This window comes from Myotis nattereri, assembly GCF_964212035.1.
Source record: "Myotis nattereri genome assembly, chromosome: 1".
Taxonomy (NCBI): domain Eukaryota; kingdom Metazoa; phylum Chordata; class Mammalia; order Chiroptera; family Vespertilionidae; genus Myotis; species Myotis nattereri.
Window position 1 is genome coordinate 46,331,935 of NC_138075.1, and position 20,351 is coordinate 46,352,285.

Here is a 20,351-nt window from a genome sequence, read left to right on the forward strand (position 1 = left end):
GTCACATAATTAGTTAGAGGCAGAATCAGATTAGAACCCAGGTTTCCTAACTCTCAGTTCCGTGCTCCGGCCAGAACACCACATTATCTGAAAAATCCTAAAGAAAGTACATTTTATCTCCTTTGCATCATGTATCTCCCAGACATGTTGCTGAGTTTTGTCTCCATCCTGCCCACTCATCAAAACTGCGCTGGATTAAGTAGCTAAGTCCTTCCACTCTTTGCACGCAAAATTCTGCTCGCACCAGTGGCTTCACGGAGACCTGATGCAGGCAGGCTCTGAGCCAACCTTTGCCCAAACTCTAGCTTTAGGAGCAGGAGATAAATGGGGTCTGTGTTCCCTAGGGTGCCCTCACTTTGGAGTCTCACTGAATAAACATCTTTGAGATGAATTTTCAGAAATCACTCCCCCAATTCAATCTTCCAGGTTATTGAATCATGCAATGGATTTAGTAGGAAGGCTCCTCACGGGGACAGAGAACTTCTTGGAAAGGAACAGGAGAAAGCCCCAGGGTTAGCACTCCTGGTATCTGGTCTCCAGTCAGCACAGAGAGAGGGCTCGGCACCTAGCATGGCTTGTCAGTGATGAATGGAGCTCTCATCTTCACTATTTTAAAAACAAAACAGCCGAAACCGGTTTGGCTCAGTGGATACAGCGTCGGCCTGTGGACTGAAAGGTCCCAGGTTCAATTCCGGTCAAGGGCATGTACCGGGCACATCCCCTACAGTAGGAGATGTGCAGGAGGCAGCAGATCGATGTTTCTCTCTCATCGATGTTTCTAACTCTCTATCTCTCTCCCTTCCTCTCTGTAAAAAATCAATAAAAATATATTTAAATAAATAAATAAATAAATAAAATAAAAACAAAACAAAACCAAAAAGAGCCCTCCCCCTTCTTTCTCGGACCCCATCCGACACCAGAACCTCCAAGTCTGGAATGTGAACAAATAAGTTTAAATGAAAGTAAGGGTACTAGATAAACCCTAAACACCATGCACATGAAAGAGATTATCATTTTTCCCTGCCTGATATCTCCTTGGACATTTTCCAAAGCCCAGCTCAAATATCATTTCCAAAGACCCAGCCAGACCAACCTGGTTCAAATCCTGACTACACCCCCTATTTGCTGTGTGACATTGAACAAGTGGTTTGATTTCATTAGGCCTCAGTTCCTTCTCCTACCAATGGGGGATCGTAGTAATAACCATTTTACAGGATGATGGGGGGAGGGGGGTGACCCAAGGTCCCTCTGGACAAAGACCCCAGAATAGTGCCTGGCAGAGAACAGGCCTCTAAAAGTTGAATGAAAAGCAAGGGAACCAGAGCACCCATCTCTTGAAGTCTGACCCAGCACTTTCCATTCTTTAGTCCCAGCCTTCCCTCACCCTTTTGCCCCAAAGTGGCTAGAAAAACCCGAGCTACCCTGTTCTCACCTTGCTGAAGTCCCCTAGGGCCATGACCTTGGCCACTGGCCTCCTGCTGAGCTGCTCCTTCACCCAGAGCTCAAGCTTCTTGTTCCACTTCATGGTGAACACATAGGAGGCATAGGCCAGCAGCAGCAGCAGGCTCTCCCACCAGACAATGAGGCTGTCCAGGAAGAAGAGAATGAGCATCATCAGGTCAAGGATGTAGAAGGAGACGTCACGGAACAAGGGCCACCAAGTGAGGTGGAGGATCTCCCGGGAGAATAGGGCACAGGTGCCGATGACAAAGAGGATGTTGAACACAGCAGAGCCCACAATTGTGCCGATGCCCACATTGCTGTGGGAGATGAAGACGCCGATGAGGGAGGTGAAGAGCTCGGGGGCAGAGCCTCCAGCAGCCATGAATGTGGCACCTGCCACATCCTCAGAGATCTGCAGCTTGTCTGTGATGACACCCAGGGCTGGGACAAAGTACTCATCACACACGATGGCCAAGGCCACAAACACGTACATCATGCCAAAGATGTGCAGGACTACCCAGCCCTGCCTCCGCTCCTCCACGCTGAACAGGTCTGGGGGGTACTCTGCCTTAGGGTGGTCTGGCCAGCTGGGGGGCAGCGCCGAGGGACTGGGACTGGGTGCCTCTGGGAGCGGGGCCGTTGTCAGGCTGGGGGAGGGGGTAGTGGGCATGGCTGGAGCTGGCTCCACACAGTGACGAACCTGGGTGGTCGGATTTGCCCTGATACTGAGGGTTGCTGAGGTGCTTGGTGCTGTGGGAGGTTTCTTCGCCAGCCCCCAGAAGGTGGCTAAGGATAATCCAGTGGTTGGTGCACTGGTTCTGGACGAGGGATTCCTAACCCTGGTGCTAATTGTCACTTGCCCATCAGAGGTGGCTGCAGTGTGCTCTAAAACTATTCCCTGGAAAGTCGTCAGGTTGCTCTTTCCCACTAACCTCCGAGGATTGGTTGAGCTGTTATTGTCCACTCTTCTGGGGGTAGTCAGCGTGTTCTTATCCACTGCACTCCTAGAAGTCAAGATGTTTGTTTCTATGTCATTTATCATGAAAGTTGGAGTCTTATCAGTTATTCTCTTAGTAGTTGGGGTGGTTTCCTCCATGACTCCCTTGGAGGGGCTGGTCTCCAATATTTTGTAGGTTGCCACAGTTTCAATGTGTTTCACTGTCGTTCTGGGAGTGATCCCATGGCTTCTTGTCATTGTCATGAATGTGGATGGGGCAGAGTTTACTATTCTACCTTGTGGGGATTGGGTGTATTTTTTCACCTTTCCCCTGGCTCGAGTTGGGGGGTAGTGCTTCATTTCTCCCCTGGGTGTTGCTGGGGTATAATTCTTTATTGTTGATATGCTTGAAGTTGGGGTGTAGTGATTCAGTACTCCACTTGGTCTTGTTGGGGTGTTTTCCTTCGTTCTGTCTGTGCCTGCTGCTGTTGGGCTGTAGTTATTCTTAGGTACTGTGGGAGAGATGTTGGCTATTCTTCTGGGTGTATTGAGAGTGTTCTCCATTGTTATGCCAGCTGTTGCTTTCTCCTTGCCCACTGTGCCCTGGGGTTCCAGTGTCTCACCCTCCATTTCAGAACTAGCCCTTGGAGGGTCACTGTTCACCATCATCATCTCGTTGCTGGGAAGGTCCCGGTTGGCCAGCTTTACAGGGTATTGGGAAGAGACTGCTGCCCACAGTGAGGGGAGGCCCAGAGGGCTCCTCAGGTGCTGGTAGGTGGAACCAATGATCAACATTCCCAGTAGGAAGAGGAAGCGACTCCATTGAAGCCGTTTTGGCAGGAGTAACCGCCTTTCCTGCGTCCCCATCCTGATCAATTTCCCCATGATGGCCAGTTATGCCAGGTTACGGAAGGCCTTTCATTCTGTTCACTGAAAGATGGGGGTTGTTCTTGGATTCAGGTTGGTGATCAGGGAAGATTTCTCCATGAAGCCCAGCTAAGAGATATCCACAAACCTAGAGAGAGGGGGAAATTAAATAAAAGAGGTTATCTGTCCCTAAGAGGAATGATGGGGTCCTCATCTGGAAAGAGTATCATTTCATTCAGGGGCCATTGTGGTGGAAGACAGTTGTTTCTGTTAGACCAAAACTACCTCAGGGGGCAATGCCTGCTTGGGGGAAAAAGAGCATCTAGAGGTCCTCGGTGCCGTGCAGGCATGCCAGCAGCCTGAGCTGGATCCTGAGCTGGTTCTGAGCTGGGTCCACCCAAGGTCTGGCAGCCCTCCTAAGTGCAAGCCTGAATTGCTGGGAGCTCATAAGTAGTTGGTGCCCCATGCCACAGATCTCACCTTATTAAAGGCAGAAGGGAAGTAAAAAGACATGGTTTTAAGCTCTGGACAAAAAGAGGCAGCAGTGGAAGACTGACAACTCTGCATGGTTTTTTTTAGGTGTTTTTTTTTACTTAAAACAATTCCACCATATCATCAGGGGGATAAAGCTTAAAAGTTATTGTCATGTTACTTTCAACAATAAAGATTTAAAAAAGAAAGTAAAATAAAAAGTTAATGCCATGAAGGTTCTCAGACAGTGTAATGTGGCAGGAGGAATATGGAGAGTGGAGTCAAAGACCTGGATTCCCTGCTCTGCTGCTTGACATCTGTGTCACCCTGGACGAGCTGAGCCTCAGGGCCTCATCTGTGAAATGGGCATAATATATATGCATCGTTCATGCAAAGATCATCTCTGGAAGGACATCTGGAGAAGGGAAACTAAAGGCCAGGGGTCAGTATAACTTACTGTGCAGTTTAACCAGTTAACTTTTTATTATATAGATGGTATCTGTTAAATTTAAATTACTTAATTCAATGGAATAGAAATGACAATAGTAATAATAGTATCTAGCTATGTAAATAGTAATAACAATACCTATGTCATAGGAATGGTGGGAGAGTAAAATACATAAGGCCAGTGAAAAGCACTGTATAGAATCAAGTGCTCCATAAGGGCTATTTTACATAAGGACGCAGGAGGAAAGAACATGAAAGGCCCTCAGAGAATCCTCACTTTACCAAGGGCACTGCGGCCCAGTCCAAGTAAATATTTGTTAAATCTCCAATCAACGTCCTCAGATTATTACAAAACAGTACCTAGAAATGATCAGTTTTGCGTATGAGGTAATCTATTGGAAGGGAGATGAGTGACCCATAGAACCTTAGGTGGTTAGAGGTAGAAGAAGTTACTAACAGTTTAGTATAACTCCCCATTTGAGACATGAAGAAACTGAGACCCAGCCCTGACCCGGTTGCTCAGTTGATTAAGGTTGTGGGTCCCATCCCTGATCAGAGCACATAAAAGATCAGCCAGAGAATGCATAAATAAGTGGAACAACAAAGCGATGTTTCTTTCTCTCAAATCAATAAATTAAAGAAAGAAAGAAAGAAAGAAACTGAGGTCCAGAGAGGTGTGACTTGCTCAGTGTCGCGCCGCTAGCGAGTAGCAGTGCAAAGGAGCCTTCTAGTGCCCCAGTCTTTCCAGCTACCACACTAGAGATGCAAATGCAATTGTCTTAACAAGCACAAGAGGGATGAACAAAAGAATTACAAAATTAGTGATTCTCCTCCTTTGTTCTTGATTCCTATAATTATCTTCCCGCCATCTCCCTGTCCACCCTGTCCCTTACCATAAATTCAACACTTTGAATCTCCTACAGAAGCTTCGGAGGGTCTCCCTCTCTCTGGTATGCCTGTGTTATATAACAGAGTTGAGCCGGCACTGTCCTACTTCATCACCTACCTTCAAACCTGGACATCTGGGTGTCTTCTCCGTTCTGGAAACTTGTCCAAATCCAGGATCTCAAAGAGTGGGTCTGAAGCTAGACAGCAAGGACTACCCCATCCTCCTGCCCCCAGCTCTCTTATGGAATCCTAGTTGAAGACAGGGTCGGGAGTGAAGGGCATCTCAGGGAAGAATATCCAATCCCTGCTAATACCCCTTCTAAGAAGCTTATCAGGAACTTGTACGAGTTCTGGGTCTTGGTGCCTTTGCCAGAGGCTAAGAGGGTGCACCTTCCATCAGGGACCCAGATGGGCTTGCATGGGTCTCTGCAGTGGAGGGGGAGTGGGGGGAACTTCTCAAACTTGCTTCTAACTTCTGGGAATGAGAGATGGTCTGGGGTTTCTAAGCTTGTGGGAAGGAAAGATTCAGAATTCGCTCTGTAAGAACCAAGAGAAAGTGCCTGGGGCTTAAGAGATCAAAAGACCTCAGTTAGCAACATGCTCCATTTGCTACTGTGTGATTCTAAATGTAATCTAAATGTAAATGTGGAGATAATAATAGCCACTTACCTATTTGTAGGGTAGATGTGAGAATCATAATTTTAAATGAGGGAATATCAGCTCAATTTTGCTGTGAAGCTGAAACTGCTCTAAGAAATAGTCTATTTTTTAAAAGATATGTTTTTATTGATTTTAGAGAGAGAGGAAGGGAGAAGAGGGGGAGAGAGAGAGAGAGAGAGAGAGAGAGAGAGAGAGAGAGAGAAACATCAATGTGAGAAAATGGGTCTACTGCCTCCTGTACACACCCAAATCAGGGAGGGAACCTGCAACCTGGGTATGTGCCCTGACTGAGAATGGAACTGGCAACCTGTCGGAGCATGGGACAACACTCAACCTTCTGAGCCACACCAGCCAGGGCAGAAATAGTTTATTTTTTTTAAGTGATGGAATGTGGGGAAGATACTTTATAAAACTTTAAAGCATTTCACACATGCAAAATATTTTATTGGGCCGAAGAGCAAGCCTTGGGGAAGAGGGCACTGACAGATTTCCGGAGAGCAGACTAGAACATCCCAAGATACCCCAGGAGCTGTTTCCAACTCAGGGCTGGGGGTGAATGAAGTGGCAGTGAAGTGAGGCAATTGGGGGGTCTCATGATCCCACCCATGGACCTGGCAGCCTTTTCCATCATTCAGCTAACTCTGCCTGATACTTATTGGATGCTCCTTTCTCCCTGCCCTGTCGTCCCCAAGGTATATGTATAGCCGCTTCGATTACTTTCAGTGGAAAGAACAGGTAATCCCTGAGAACCTCCCCACTGCCCTACTTCCCCCAAGTGGCCTATGACGGTGGGAAAGTTCCCAGCTTCCTCTCCAGAGCACACAGAGGTGCCACCCACTGTGGAAGAGCTGGCTTCATCTCTGGGTGTCCTGAAGTCACTCTGAACGTCGGAAGCCTGGGTAGAGGGGCTGACCTCTGCTAGTTACATCCTTGCCTTCAGGCTCCTGCAGGCAGACCCAGATCTAGTTATTTCCCTTCTCCCACAAACTCTCTAACACCCTCGCAGTCTGGCCCAGAAAAATGGAAAAAGGAACCCAATTCACAAGGTGGAATAATTTAGCTAAAAAGAAATGAGCTATCAAGCCATGAGCAGACGTGGAGGAAACTTAAATGCATATTACTAAGCAAAAAAGCCAATCTCCAAAGGTTACACACTGTACGATTCCAACTATATGACACTCTGAAAAAGGCAAAACTATGGAGACAATAAAAAGATCTGCGGTTGTTAGAAGTCAGGGGAGAGGGAGGGATAAAAAGGCAGAGTACGACGGATTTGTAGAGCAGTGAAACTACTCTGGTATAATACTGTAATGGTGGATACATGTCATCATACATCTGTCAAATCTATAGAATGTGTAACACCAAGTGTGACCCCTAAGGTAAACCAGGGGCTTTGGGTTATAATGTGTCAATGTAGGTTCATGGATTTATAACAAGTCTATCACTCTGGTGTGAGATATTGATAGTGCAGAAGGCTGTGTGTGTGTGTGTGTGTGTGTGTGTGTGTGTGTGTAGTATATGGAACTCTCTGTACTTTCCACTCCATTTTGCTATGAACCTAAAAATGCTCTAAAAATAAAGTTTATTGATTAAAAAATAATCCCTTATCTTTTAGAGCTACATACTGAAATATTTATGGACCAAATGATATCCAGTCTAGAATCTGCATCAAAATAATATGTTGGGGAAAGTGGGTAGAGGTATAAATGAAATAAGATTGAGAATTGAGTTGACAGAAGAAGCTGAGTGAAGGGTACATGAGGATTTATTATGCTATTTCCCCTGTTTGTGTCTAATTTGAAATTTTCGTGTAACAAATATTTTAAGAAGAGCGAGGGGTCACAACTATTTCTTTAGACACCCCCTTTGGTGAAAATAGTGGAATGTGGTTTGGGGCTGGGAGAAAGGGGATAGCCGGGAGCTTAAAGCATGATTTGGGAATGGGCAAGGTGTAGGCTAGAGGAGGCAAGAAGGAAGACATGGGCAAAGGAGAGTGCAGGAAAGGGAAAGGGAAAGAACAGAAAAGGGAGATGAGCTTACTGCTTCCCCCACCCTCTTTCTTCCCCTTTTCTTCACTTACTCATTCCTTACCCTTCACCTCTGTGGATGAAAAATCATCTTGGACTTAACAATGAAGATTCCAGGCACCAAATTATGAAATTCCGATTCAGTCCGCATGGCCTGGGAGTCCCCATTTTCCACATGGGCCCTCGCAGGATTGCAGGTATGCACCTCCCCTGAGCCCAGTGCTGGCCCTGTGAGCGGGCTGGTATTTCTGTCACTGACCTCTGCTCTGCTGGGCTGAAGACCAAACCACTGTGCTTTCCAAGTTTCTGGGACAGCGCCCACTGCTTCAAAGCAGAGAAAAAGAAAGGGGGTGATAGATTATGTAAAGAGGTTGTTTCTTGATTTCCTTTAATGTGTGTGCGGAAATATGCAAATGACGAGGGTCCCTTGAGTGGGGGAAAACAGAAATGCATTAGCCAGCGATGGCTGGAAAGACACCTCCTTTAAGACCTTCCAGCCTGGCCAGCGTGGCTCAGGGGCTGAGCATGGACCGAGGAACCAGGAGGTGAAGTTGGATTCCCAGCCGGGGCACACGCCTGGGTGGCGGGCGATCGCCAGCAGGGGGCGTGCAGGAAGCAGCCGATGGATGATTCTCATTATGGATGTTTCTCTCTCTCCTCTCGCTGAAATCAATAAAAAACATATTTTAAAAATTAAAAAATAATAAATAAGGCCTTCTAACTCTTTCTGCTGATGTTCTCTGACTTTATATTCACTGAACAACCTTCTGATTTTAATGGGACTCGACTAAGAATTTTAAAACAAAAACAAAAGCACTCACTGGTAGGTAGCCCTGAGTGACGCAGTCCTCTTGGCGGTTCTACCTTTTGTTGCCGGGTTTAATACCCCGCCCTTGACTTCCCTGGACTCCCGAAGGCCTGAATGCAGGAGAACTCGGTCGCCAAGATCTCACCCCCATCAGCGAACTAGTAAACCTCAGCTTTAGGGCTGAGATAGCAAACCAGTCCACGGAACCGAGCGGAATCTACCAGGGCAGCGACCTGATGGCTGAGGCACCATCACATTCGGGGCAGCGAGACAACTCCCTTCCCGTGGGCAAATAATTGGAAATTCTGGACTCTCCCTCTGCTCCCCTGAACGAGGGGTGGGGGTAACGAGAGCCACGTGCTGGGGAGGCCAGGAGGAAAAGTCTCGCCATGTAAGTCGGCCCAGCTCAGCTAAGAAACACACACAGCGTGCTTAGTCTGAGCACTGCCCGGCAGCAATTGTAGTTTTAAAAGAGTATGAAGAGGACGCTGTCGCCTGGTGCAGAGAACATGAGGGAGGGTCTGTAGGGGGCGGAGAAGAGGGGCAACTATCAGAGAGGGTTGGGTTGGTGGCACCGACGGGGCCGGGTGAGCAGGAGACAAAAGTGCGAAGGGGTCACAGAGCTTCCGGAACCAGGGCCAGGTGGGCAAGGAGGCCAGAGGTAAATGGGGGAAGAGCCCGAGAATGGACGGGGAGGACGGGAAGGAGGGCGCACAGCTCAGCCGCGGCGACACGGGAGTGTTGTGAGGCGCGGGATCGTCACGCACGGAGCAGCGAGGACAGAGGACCGCGGCGAGGAGAACGCGCCCCCAGCGTCCTCCAAGCCGGCGCCTCCCGGCGCCGCGCCGCACAGCCCCTAAAGCCCCGCCCCCCGTCCCGTGCGCAGTCCGTTCCGGGTTCCCTTGGTCGCGCGGCCCTATAGTTCCGGCAGCGGCGCGCGGGCGGAAACTTTAAGCGGCCGGACTGCGCCAGCGTTGGGCGCCGGGTGAGTGGGGGAGGCCGGGGCTGCGGGGGTGTCTTCGTTGCTGGTCAGACCTGTAGGAGCAGGGGTCAAGGGTGGGGAGCAATGCGGGGCCAGCGCCCGGCTTTCCCGCTGTTCCGGCTGTCGCTCCGCACGGTCTCTGCGGCGCCGGTTCCGGGGCCCTGCCCCCGGCCTCCCCCTCTCTGGGGCTCGGGGTCGCCTACTCCGCGCAAACACCAGGATTTCGGACCTCGGCTCAGGCCTCGGTGCCCCCTGACCCCTAAGAGACTTCCAGATATCTCTCCTCTCTCTCTCTCTCTCTCTCTCTCTCTCTCTCTCTCTCTCTCTCTCTCTCTCACGCTTTGAGAGCTAAACTGCTGAGAATCAATTCTTTATAAATAAGCTGGTTGTCACCTTTAGGGGAGAATTATAAACGTGCTGATGGAGGCCTGGCATCGAGGCCAAGTTGGCGGCGAGGGTCAGTTATCAGGCGTAGACTGTTCCTGTCCTGCGCGCTGAGTGGACACACTACTTTGGGCAGGTGTGGGGCGGGTGGGAGACCTGCAGGTGCGACTCGCCCACCTGAGTGAGACTCCATCAGGCCCTCCCAGAATTGCCGGACGGTGGTGGGCAGGTTTTGGCTGACCAGGCCTACGCTGCTTGAGTGAACCATCCTTCAAAACACTCCGTTCTTTTACTTCCGTGCTGCAACCTGACTTACTAAATGGGCCTCCCCGGCTGTGCCATTGTTAAGGAGGCGTGTTTGCTGGCGGGCACGCATGCCTCGGCCGGAGAAGGGCGTCGCCGGAGGTGTGTGCAGAGGAGGCAGGGCTGCCTGTGAGGCCACCCGCTCCGGCGTGGAGCAGAGTCCGTGGGCCGGCAGTGCTTTCTCACACCTGATCCAACTCTGCGCGCCCTGCCTCCCGGTGTCCTAATGCCGAGGCAAGGGTAGTACTCCCTGCGACCCCCACTTTCAGGCACAGGGAGGCCTCTGTGCGTGAGGGGCCACCACCATCTGCATAGACTGCGAGTGGGCGGAGACGGAGGAGTCGCTGGTGTCTCCGCTTGAATGAGGAGGAAAACCTGTTTCTGGCCTCGGAATTCATCAGGTGCTTGGCCAAAGAATTAATGTTACAAATGGCAATTAGGGGCAGTTCATTAGTCATCCAGCGTTCGCCAAGTGCTCACTCTGTGCCGCTGACTGTGAAAGACGCCGAGGAGACATGGGCGGGCAAAGTCTGACCTGGTGCCCACCCTGGCGGGGCGGGGGTGTTCTCTGATGTGATGAGGCCATGGTGCAGGGCCCCACTTGAACCGCACAGCTGAGACCCCGAACGGAAATGTAGAGACTGCGCAGATGGAAGAGTACCAGTTTGACACCCCTAAGCTGATGCGTTTGGCGCTAGAAGAAACCTCGAGCCCTCAGAATCGGACGCTTGGACTTCGGGCACCGTTTTAACAAACTCGGTTATCTGGCTCCCTCTCCAGCGCTGTGGCCAAGAAGCAGCCAGTGAGAGGGAGGGTGATGACGGAGGGTTCCCGAGAAAAAGTGGAATCAAGCCGATTCTAAAGAGGAAGCAGCACAGCAGCCCGGATTCCTTGGACACAGGGCAGTGTTTCCGTGGATGTTCTATACCAGTGGTTCCCAACGGGCACGTGCCCCACGGGGGGCAATTTGATTTTTAAGGGGGGCAATTCGAGAATAAGTTATTAACCATGAATTTTTTGCGTTTCTTACGGTTTCTAGGGGCCTCATATACAGTATGTATATATTGCACATATTTATGCATTTCAGTTCTCTGTTACATGGTTTGAAAGTTTATTTGCTATTTTTTCATATCACTTCATATTATTATTATTTTTCAACAGTTTCTTAGTGATTTCTTCCTCAGTACTTAAACTGCTCTTTCGTTCCTTTGTTTTTCTTTTTCATGGATGCCATGTTCTTTGGAAGCTTGTTTAGACCAAGTTAATGGGCTTTTAGGCTTCCTCCACGTGAATAGGAGTTCACTTTTTGAATAATGAGAATTATATGTCACAGGGGGCGCATCAGGATTTTAGAGATGCTTAGGGGGGGCATGGCCAAGAAAAAGGTTGGGAACCACTATACTATTCTATCAGACCTTAACAGTAATTACATAAAGAAGGGTTAAATGGGAAACACAGGGTTAGCAAATTACATCGGATTCTTTGCTATAGTACTCGGCTTCTGTCATAAGGCCTGAACTCATTTTTCTTGGAAGACCCTTCCAGAACAGTGTTCCGCATCACACACTTGGGGGAATGCTATTATAAGTAAAACATCAAGGTAGCAAATTGGTTGGGCAATTGTTGGTGTTTAGAGTGGTGATGTCAAGTCATCGTAAGACGTGAATTACACGTTTAGCACAGTGTTTAAGAGGAATACACAACTTTTTCTATCAAAACGGTTAAATATTTTAGAATTCTAAAGTCTGGAAATGTACTTCATATCTCTAGTTTAGTCTTTATTGATATTGGGTACATGAGGCATTATTGTATTTGAAATGTATCTCAGGCCGTTCATTATGTGCTAAAGAGGTTTTTCCTACCTGACTCAGTCCCTGGCCCTCATTTATAACATTGTTTCCATGAACCAATATATTCTGAGTCCATGCCTCCCCACACCTTGCAGCCTATTTGCACATGGACTTTTAAAATATCACACATTTGCAGTTGGAAATTGTACCAAAACAAGCAGTCTGGCCACTGTTAGGTGTTTTGAAGTAAGTTAAAAAAAAAAAATTAGTGAACATTAAATGTCTAACCTGTTTATGTCCATTCAGAGTTTTACCTAATTGTATATATGCATACGATCCTGTGACCTGCTTTTCTCACTAACACTTTATATAAATATTTCTGATATCTACATGTCATTTATTTATATGATATTTTATTGTGTCATTAGACTGTAGTTTGCTTAATAATAGAGTAGCAGCAAGCTGTGTTCCCAAGAGCAGGTCTGTGTATCTGTGAACTTTTTTCTTTATTTTTGAGACCAGAAATGTTTTCTTTGTGCTAATTCTCAATCCATAATTTTATTTTTTTTTTTAAATTAAATCTTTATTGTTCAGATTATTACATTTGTTCCTCTTTTTTCCCCCCATAACTCCCCTCCTCCCAGTTCCCGCCCCACCATCCGCCCTCACTCCCCACCCACTGTCCTCATCCATAGGTGCACGATTTTTGTCCAGTCTCTTCCCGAATCTCCCACACCCCTTTCCCCCCCAAGAATAGTCAGTCCATTCCCTTTCTATGTCCCTGATTCTATTATAATCACCAGTTCATTCTGTTCATCGGTCAATCCATAATTTTAAAGAACTTTTTGTCTTCTCCATTTCTTCTACATTTTGACTCTTATACACAGTTTCATGAGATAATGCCAGCTGTCATCTTCGTTCTTTTCCTCCCAGTTAAAGCCTTGTTGCCTGTTTACATTCAATGAATACTACTGAGGCTAATAGTCTTGCTTTTGTCATGTTTAATGATTCCCAGCTTTGTCTATTTTGGATTATGATTTTATTGGCCCTTTCATTTTTATATTTTGCATTCATTTTAATTAAAAAGATGGGGGGGTGACACCAAGTAACAAGATAATTAAACATTTGCACTGTACTGTTATACCAATTAAGATAGTGATGGTGCCCAAAAAGACTGGCTGATTGTCTAAAAGCGCCACAATGTGACAAATAGAAATGTTCTTTAGTAAATTCTGTGTTGGAGAGAGGATATAGGAGTGTGTGTTATATTAAGTTATAAAATTTGGAACTGTGAAAGTCAAGGACTACCCGAATTTAATGTTTGTTTTTTTTAATAGAAATACTTAAGGCCATTCTTGATTTATAGCCATTTAGTGGGTGATGGCTTGCTTGCTTCCCTCCCACTGCATTCTCTAGATTTGCCCTCACCTCAGCTTAAATGGAGTTTGCCTCCACTCATTTCTGGAAAATTTGGTTAAAATTATGGTTGGGGGGTGGGGCCGGGGGGGAAGACTTTGTACTCTCCATGACATATAACCGAACCGTATTTATTTTCTACAGCATTTTTCTATTAATAGCTGTCTGTCTGCATTCTGATTGGGAACATTGGGCTCATTTTCATCATGCCAACAGTGGTGGTAATGGACGTATCCCTTTCCATGACCCGACCTGTGTCTGTTGAGGGGTCTGAAGAATATCAGCGCAAGCACCTAGCAGCCCACGGTTTGACAATGCTGTTTGAGCACATGGCCACGAATTACAAGCTTGAGTTTACAGCCCTGGTGGTTTTTTCATCACTCTGGGAGCTGATGGTTCCCTTCACAAGAGATTATAACACCCTACAGGTATAAAAAGGAATGAGTTATTGTATGTACAAGGTCCAAATTGATAGGGAGCAAAAATGTTATCATATTGTACTGAATATTTAGAACTTGGAATTATTTAATGATAAATCTATGGGTATAATATCTAAGTATAGCTATAAAACAAGGATTCACAACCAGTATGTTTTATGTCTTGGGTAAGGTTATGAGTTAGAGCTGTGAGTTGTCTTATTTTCTTCTCTTAGTTTCCTGGAATTCTCTCAGGATGTAGTGGCCCATTCCTTAACGTTCATTAATATTTCCAACAGAGCCTAGCACAGTGCCTTACCCATAGTGATCAGCCAATAAGTGTTTGTGAAATTAAATTGAATAGTTTAATAATTGCTAGGCAGTTTAGAAATCCAGGATCAGTGTAGTTTGATTTTTAAAGTGTAAGTAATAAAATTTTGTTAAATCATTATTTTTTTTCTAACTTTTTCTAAGTGACTCAAAAGCATGTTGTTGTTTTTTTTTAATTCCACTGGATTTCTTATAAGTGAGTAAACTAAGGATTTTGGATCTCCAGCAGTTCTAAAAGTTAGAGAACTCTTAAAGTAGGTGGTGCAGAGTAATTGTTAAGACCTGGAGTCCTGTAGTCAGACTGACTGGGTTCAGATCTAGACTCTGACACTTCTAGGCATGAGACCTGGGAAAGTTACCTAATTATTCTGTACCTTAGTTTCCTCATTTTAAAAAATAGGTTAAGCCCTGGCCAGTGTACGTCGGTTTGTTGGGAGTCATCCCATGCAATAGGAAGTTGCCAGTTAGATCCCTGGTCAAGGGCACATGCCAGGTTATGGACTTAATCCCCAGTGGGGAGCATGCGGGAGGCAGCCTATCACATATGTCGCTCTCTCACATTGATGTTTCTCTCTCCCTCTCCCTCTCTCTCAAAATAAATAAATTATTCTTTTTTTAAAAAAAATGGGTAGGGTGTTGTGATGAGTAAATGCATGTAAAGTGCCTAGAATGGTATTTAGGATATAGCTAGTTCTCAGTAAATGTTGACATTTTTGTGATGTATTTAAAAGTGCTTCATTTTAATTATTTCTTTCAAGGTCCACTTAGAAAGATATGAACTTGGTGAGCTGTTCACTCTCACCTGATAAAGAGGACAGAATGAAGGGAACCTCTTTTCATTATCCTTTATAGCTGAGGAAGTCTGTTTTACTGTTTTTAAGAAACTATGCTTTGGGACTCTTAGAAACAATGTCCCCTATGTAACATGCATGCTTTTATGTTGTATTCTGATAACAAATTAAAATGAGCAATTTTATCTTTTATTCGATTAGGAAGCACTAAGTAATATGGATGATTATGATAAAACCTGCTTGGAGTCTGCATTAGTTGGTGTTTGCAACATTGTTCAGCAAGAATGGGGTGGTGCAATTCCTTGCCAGGTAATTATCAATTCTTTTTCATTGCTCTAAGTTAAAAACATTAACCACTGAGGTGCTTTCATTTTCTTTAAGCTCTAACACAGCATGCAATGTAATTTCTACAAACTATGTTATATGCTTGTGGTATCTTTTTAAAAGAAGGCACTAAATCAACACGAATATGCTCAGAAAGCAGCACAATTGTGCCTTAAAGGAAGCATCCTCCTAGTAAATTGACTTCTTGAAAACTAGTATTATTTGTGTAAAATACAAAGGGCCCACAGTGGAGTTTTAGGACACTCTCTAGAAAGGGTGATTTTAATTTTTTGAGTGATAGAATTTTAAACATCAGTACAATGTAGTCTATCTTCGTTATCTCCATGTAGCATTTACTCAGCCAACTTGTAACCATCTTAACTATCTGTTATCTAAAAAGTGAGGAGTATGAATGTCAGGAAATCAGTTGCCCTTTACCTAGAGTCTATGGTAGGTCCATATTAGCATCAAATCAGAGCAGAATAGTGGCTGAAAAAGAGAATTGGAAGTTTGCTATACACAGGTGCTTTAAGAAGTGGTAGCATATTTTAAGGAGAAAAAAAGGTGCTAAGAGGAAAATTATAATACTGTAGTCTACAACAGAAGTCAGCAAACTTTTCCTGTGTTAGGCTTTGCAGGTGTCCGTGGCAACTCCTCAACTTCGCTGTCATAGCGTGAAAGCAGCCATAGGTAATAAGTAAATAAACGGGCATGCTGTGTTCCAGTAAAACTTTATTTACAAAAACAGGCAGTGAGCCATAGTGTATGATTTGTATTTTAGGGTCAAAAACAGTCTTCCTCAGTAGTGTCAGTGGCATCACTGGTATTTATGCCTGTGGGTAAGGGAAAGGTAGGGGTTGACTTACTCTTCCTAAATGAAGGACAAAGAAATATGGGAAATGATGGAACTGGTCTTTATCTTGATTGCAGAAGTGGTTACATCACTAAAAGCATTTTTCAGAACTGTATACTAAAAAGGGTGAATTTTATTGCGTGTAAATTATATCTCAGTATACCCAACTTTTTAAAAATTGTTTGGTGTTTTTTTTTTGCTGTAAAACTACCCTGTTTTATACAGTATGAATTATATGGGTTAATGAAGACCCTGAGCTACTACTAAAAGGTTAAATCAAATACTTTAGTAGACCCTTGCTAAAAAAAAGCTAGTAAATGCCTTTTAATTAATTTATTTTCAGAAATAAAAATGTTTGGCACCTTACTTCATAAACATTATTTATTTGGTAAATCCATGCAAACAGAATATCTAATTTCCTGACAATATACTAAATAAATGAAGTCTTATTGTCAGTATCTTCTGAACTGGAAGCTAGCAGGTAGCACAATTTCATTTGCTATTTCTTCAGTAGTTTTATTTTTTTTTAATTAAATATATTGGGGTGACATTGGTTAATAAAATTATATAGGTTTCAAGTGTACAATTCTGTGATACCTCATCTGTATATTGTGTGCCCTACCACACAAAGTCAAGTCTCCTCCGTATGATAGTCTTCAGTAGTTTTAGAGAAGAAATTCAGAGAATTTGTGCACCAGAAAGACTTCTGCCTTTTATTGTTTTTTCTTCCTTTGCAAAAAGGAAGAATCTGAATTAGAGATGTATTGTACCCTGAGGACAAGGGCTGGGCCTGAATCCACTTTAACTTAGTTGATGAGTTTTGGGGTGAACAATTCAAAACACTGGACTAGAGGTGGAAGTTATTAGTGATTATTTTTATAATCAATTATTGTCAAATATTTATTTTAATGTGGAATTTTTTTTAACCAACCTTTGCGATAGCTGGACTGTGTCTTTATTATTTGAGTAAAATCTGTCTCATTTTGACATTCCATGAAATATTTCATCATATAGTATTGAAGAAACTAGTGGCAGAAGTAAATCATTAAATAGCAATTATTGGTACCTAGAAGAGGAAATTACTTTGTAGTCAATTGACTATCTTCCCAAAAGATGACATTGCTCCAGGGGACTTCTATGAAGTAAGCATTCTTGGGTTTTAGAAGTAGTTGCCAATCTTGTTACTTCACATGGTGCAACCACCTAATACTTCCTTACTGGCCTGTATTATCAAGTTACTAGGAGAGCTAAGATCATTCTTCTCTGAAATGCTTGGAAAAGTCTGCCCACCACAGGATTGCTTTGAAGCAATGAAGAAAAGAGAAGTGATTTGTAATTATAGTCTCTCATTAGGATATTTTAAAGGGTTTTTCAAATTACAGGTTGATTAAGAATGTATTTTAAAGGTCTTCTACACATGTGGTTAAATGGTTTTTAATAGCCTGGCCAGTGTAGTTCAGTGGTTGAGTGTTGACCTATGAATCAGGAGGTCATGTTTCAATTCCCAGTCAGGGCACATGCCCAGGTTATGGGCTTCATCCCCAGTAGGGGTCCTGCAGGAGGCAGCCAATCAATGATTCTTTCTCATCATTGCTGTTTCTGTCTCTTTCTCCCTCTTCCTTCCTCTCTGAAATCAATAAAAATATGTTTAAGTGGTTTTAATAAATATATTTTTAATGCAGTTGTTATTCTAGTTGACCAAGGGTAGAGTTTGTCATCTTTAAAAATAAAGTGTCAAGGTTCAGACTTCTGTGCTACTAATCTCTAGGGAAACATAAAATAGGCCCTCATGCCATTTTTTCACATCAATGCCTTAGGTGCCACCTCCTTATCTAAGAGATAGGATTCTAATTTTAGTACAGTTGACTAAGCGCTAGTTATGAATGTTTTTGTCCTTTTTAAAGTTTTCATAGGTAGGTGCTTTTTTAAAGGTTTAATTAGATAAAATACAGTATATTGCATAGATCTTAAGTACACAGTTCACTAAGTGTTGACACATGCATATACCTGTGTAACCACTGCTCCAGTAAAAAACATAGAACACTTCCATTTCCCCCCAAAGTTTTCTTATGCCTCTTTCTAGTCAGTATCCCCCCATGCCCACAACCCCTGTTTGGTTTTTCTTAGCTTTGTTTTACCTGTTCTAGAACTTATATAAATAGAATTATACAATGTATCTGTCATCTTTCACTTGACAGAATATTTTTGAGATTTATTCACATAGTTGCTTATATCTTTGCAGAGGTGGATTTTTCAGTATGTATGCAATTAGAGAGAAATGAAATTGCTAAATGAGGTTGCTTTAAATGAGTATGTTATTTTATATATAAACCTTCTCTCACTTTTTGCAAACAGGTTGTTCTGGTGACAGATGGCTGTCTTGGCATTGGCAGAGGGTCACTGCGGCATTCCCTAGCTACTCACAATCAACGAAGTGAGAGCAACAGGTTCCCACTACCTTTTCCCTTCCCATCTAAGTTATACATCATGTGTATGGCGAATTTGGAGGAGGTAATGCTTTTTACTAAGTTCTTTCCAGTTTGATTAGACATATTTTAGGACTCGGTTTATTTTTTAGTATGTATATCCCCTTAGTATTATATTGCAGATACTATAACATTGAACTCCATTGGTTTCAGCTGAGGCTGATCAGTTATCTTTGAAAAGACCCTAGAGCTCAAATGCTCTTTGAAAGTTAAAAGCACTGCTCCATTTTAGGAAATACTGTATAGCTAGAGTTGTTAACCATCCTACTGCCCATCAAGACTCTTCAGATGCTGAAATGTTCTTTTAAATGTTGGATATTTCCATCGTTTAGGAATTTTTAAGTCCATTCCGCCAGAAATATTGATAGAAGTGTGCTTTGATTTTTTTGGTAAAGTAATATTACTCTGATGTATGTTTTATTAAACTCTATTTCCTGGTTATACTATTTTCATCAGGAAAGCTATTTTCATCTCAGTTTTTTATCTATAAAATGTAGATGATAATGGTACTTACCAAAGATGTTAGAAATACTTTGGAGGAAAGATACTATATCAATACCAACCGTGGTCATCTCTGAGAATCTTTGCAAAACTACATCTGAATTAAATAGCTCTACTGGTATCATTTTATATGACATTTCCTCTTTGGTAACTTTGAATCAAAATTGTTATAGTTGTTTTCCTGCTCACATTGTTAAATTGTTACCAGACAAGTCTGGCCTAGGGCCTACTGGTAAAGTGCAGGTTCTTGACTTTGAGTAGGAAAGATTTCACAATGCGAGTCCAGGTGTTTTTGAGAGTATGTTTATTAAAGCTGGAGACATGAAACAAAGGGAGGGCTTAAGGTAGGAAAAGCAATAGGAGAAGAAAATTCAGAGAAAAGTGGTCCTTGAAGACAGGTTCAGGGGATTAGCCTGGGTCTAGTTGCCACTGCCCAGTGCTCTCCTGGTTGCAAGTCTCATGGGGTCCCTTAGAGTTTAGGAGAAAAACAGCAAAGATACAAGGCCACAGCACGCTCTTGTGAGAGCACACTCTTCCTTTGCATTGAGGCTTTTATTCTCTCTAGCCAGCAGGAATCCTACGGAAGATCTCAGGGGAAGGTCTTAACAGAATATTCATTAGCTTTTCAGGTGTGTCCTTCAATAAGTTGATTCATCAAAATGAGCATAAAGAAGTCAGGGGTTATTTTCTGGTTAGTTTCATTTTTAAAAAATGTCATCAAGAACGTCATTGAAGCCGAAACCGGTTTGGCTCAGTGGATAGAGCGTCGGCCTGCGGACTGAAAGGTCCCAGGTTCGATTCCGGTCAAGGGCATGTATCTGGGTTGCGGGCATATCCCCAGTAGGAGATGTGCAGGAGGCAGCTGATCGATGTTTCTCTCTCATCGATGTTTCTAACTCTCTATCTCTCTCCCTTCCTCTCTGTAAAAAATCAATAAAATATATTTAAAAAAAAAAAAAAAAAAAAAAAAGAACGTCATTGAAGAGGGACCTGACCAAGGCCATTCTGCCTCAGGACAGTCTGAATTATGTAAACCATTTGCTCCTTAGTGTCCTTGGTTAGGGAAGATAAAACCTTATGATTCATTAGCTAGCTGTAAGTTGCTCAGACTGTTAGGCCTTGCTTAATTATATTGTCTCAGTTTTCCATATTCTACTTGCCAAGGAATTTCTCTATCATCTTACTCTTCTGCCTCAAAATCATCTCCATTATATTTATAGCCTGTGT

The 20,351-nt window shown here is 43.9% G+C and overlaps 2 protein-coding genes across 2 annotated transcripts in view; one reads left to right on the forward strand and one right to left on the reverse strand.

The window, feature by feature from the left end:
- The window catches only part of SLC24A1 (solute carrier family 24 member 1), a gene marked incomplete at both ends in the record, with an annotated part of 29,693 nt that extends 26,428 nt beyond the window's left edge, over window positions 1-3,265 (reverse strand). Inside the window, one exon of the mRNA XM_081094289.1 lies at window positions 1,433-3,265. Coding sequence (XP_080950415.1) covers window positions 1,433-3,265 — 1,833 coding nt within the window. The remainder of the gene's footprint in view (window positions 1-1,432) is intronic.
- Window positions 3,266-9,480: 6,215 nt separating this feature from the next.
- Window positions 9,481-20,351, forward strand: part of INTS14 (integrator complex subunit 14) — a 32,352-nt gene continuing 21,481 nt past the window's right edge. Inside the window, exons 1-4 of the mRNA XM_081101838.1 lie at window positions 9,481-9,533; window positions 13,568-13,851; window positions 15,162-15,269; window positions 18,493-18,648. Coding sequence (XP_080957964.1) covers window positions 13,630-13,851; window positions 15,162-15,269; window positions 18,493-18,648 — 486 coding nt within the window. The 5' untranslated portion in view covers window positions 9,481-9,533; window positions 13,568-13,629. The remainder of the gene's footprint in view (window positions 9,534-13,567; window positions 13,852-15,161; window positions 15,270-18,492; window positions 18,649-20,351) is intronic.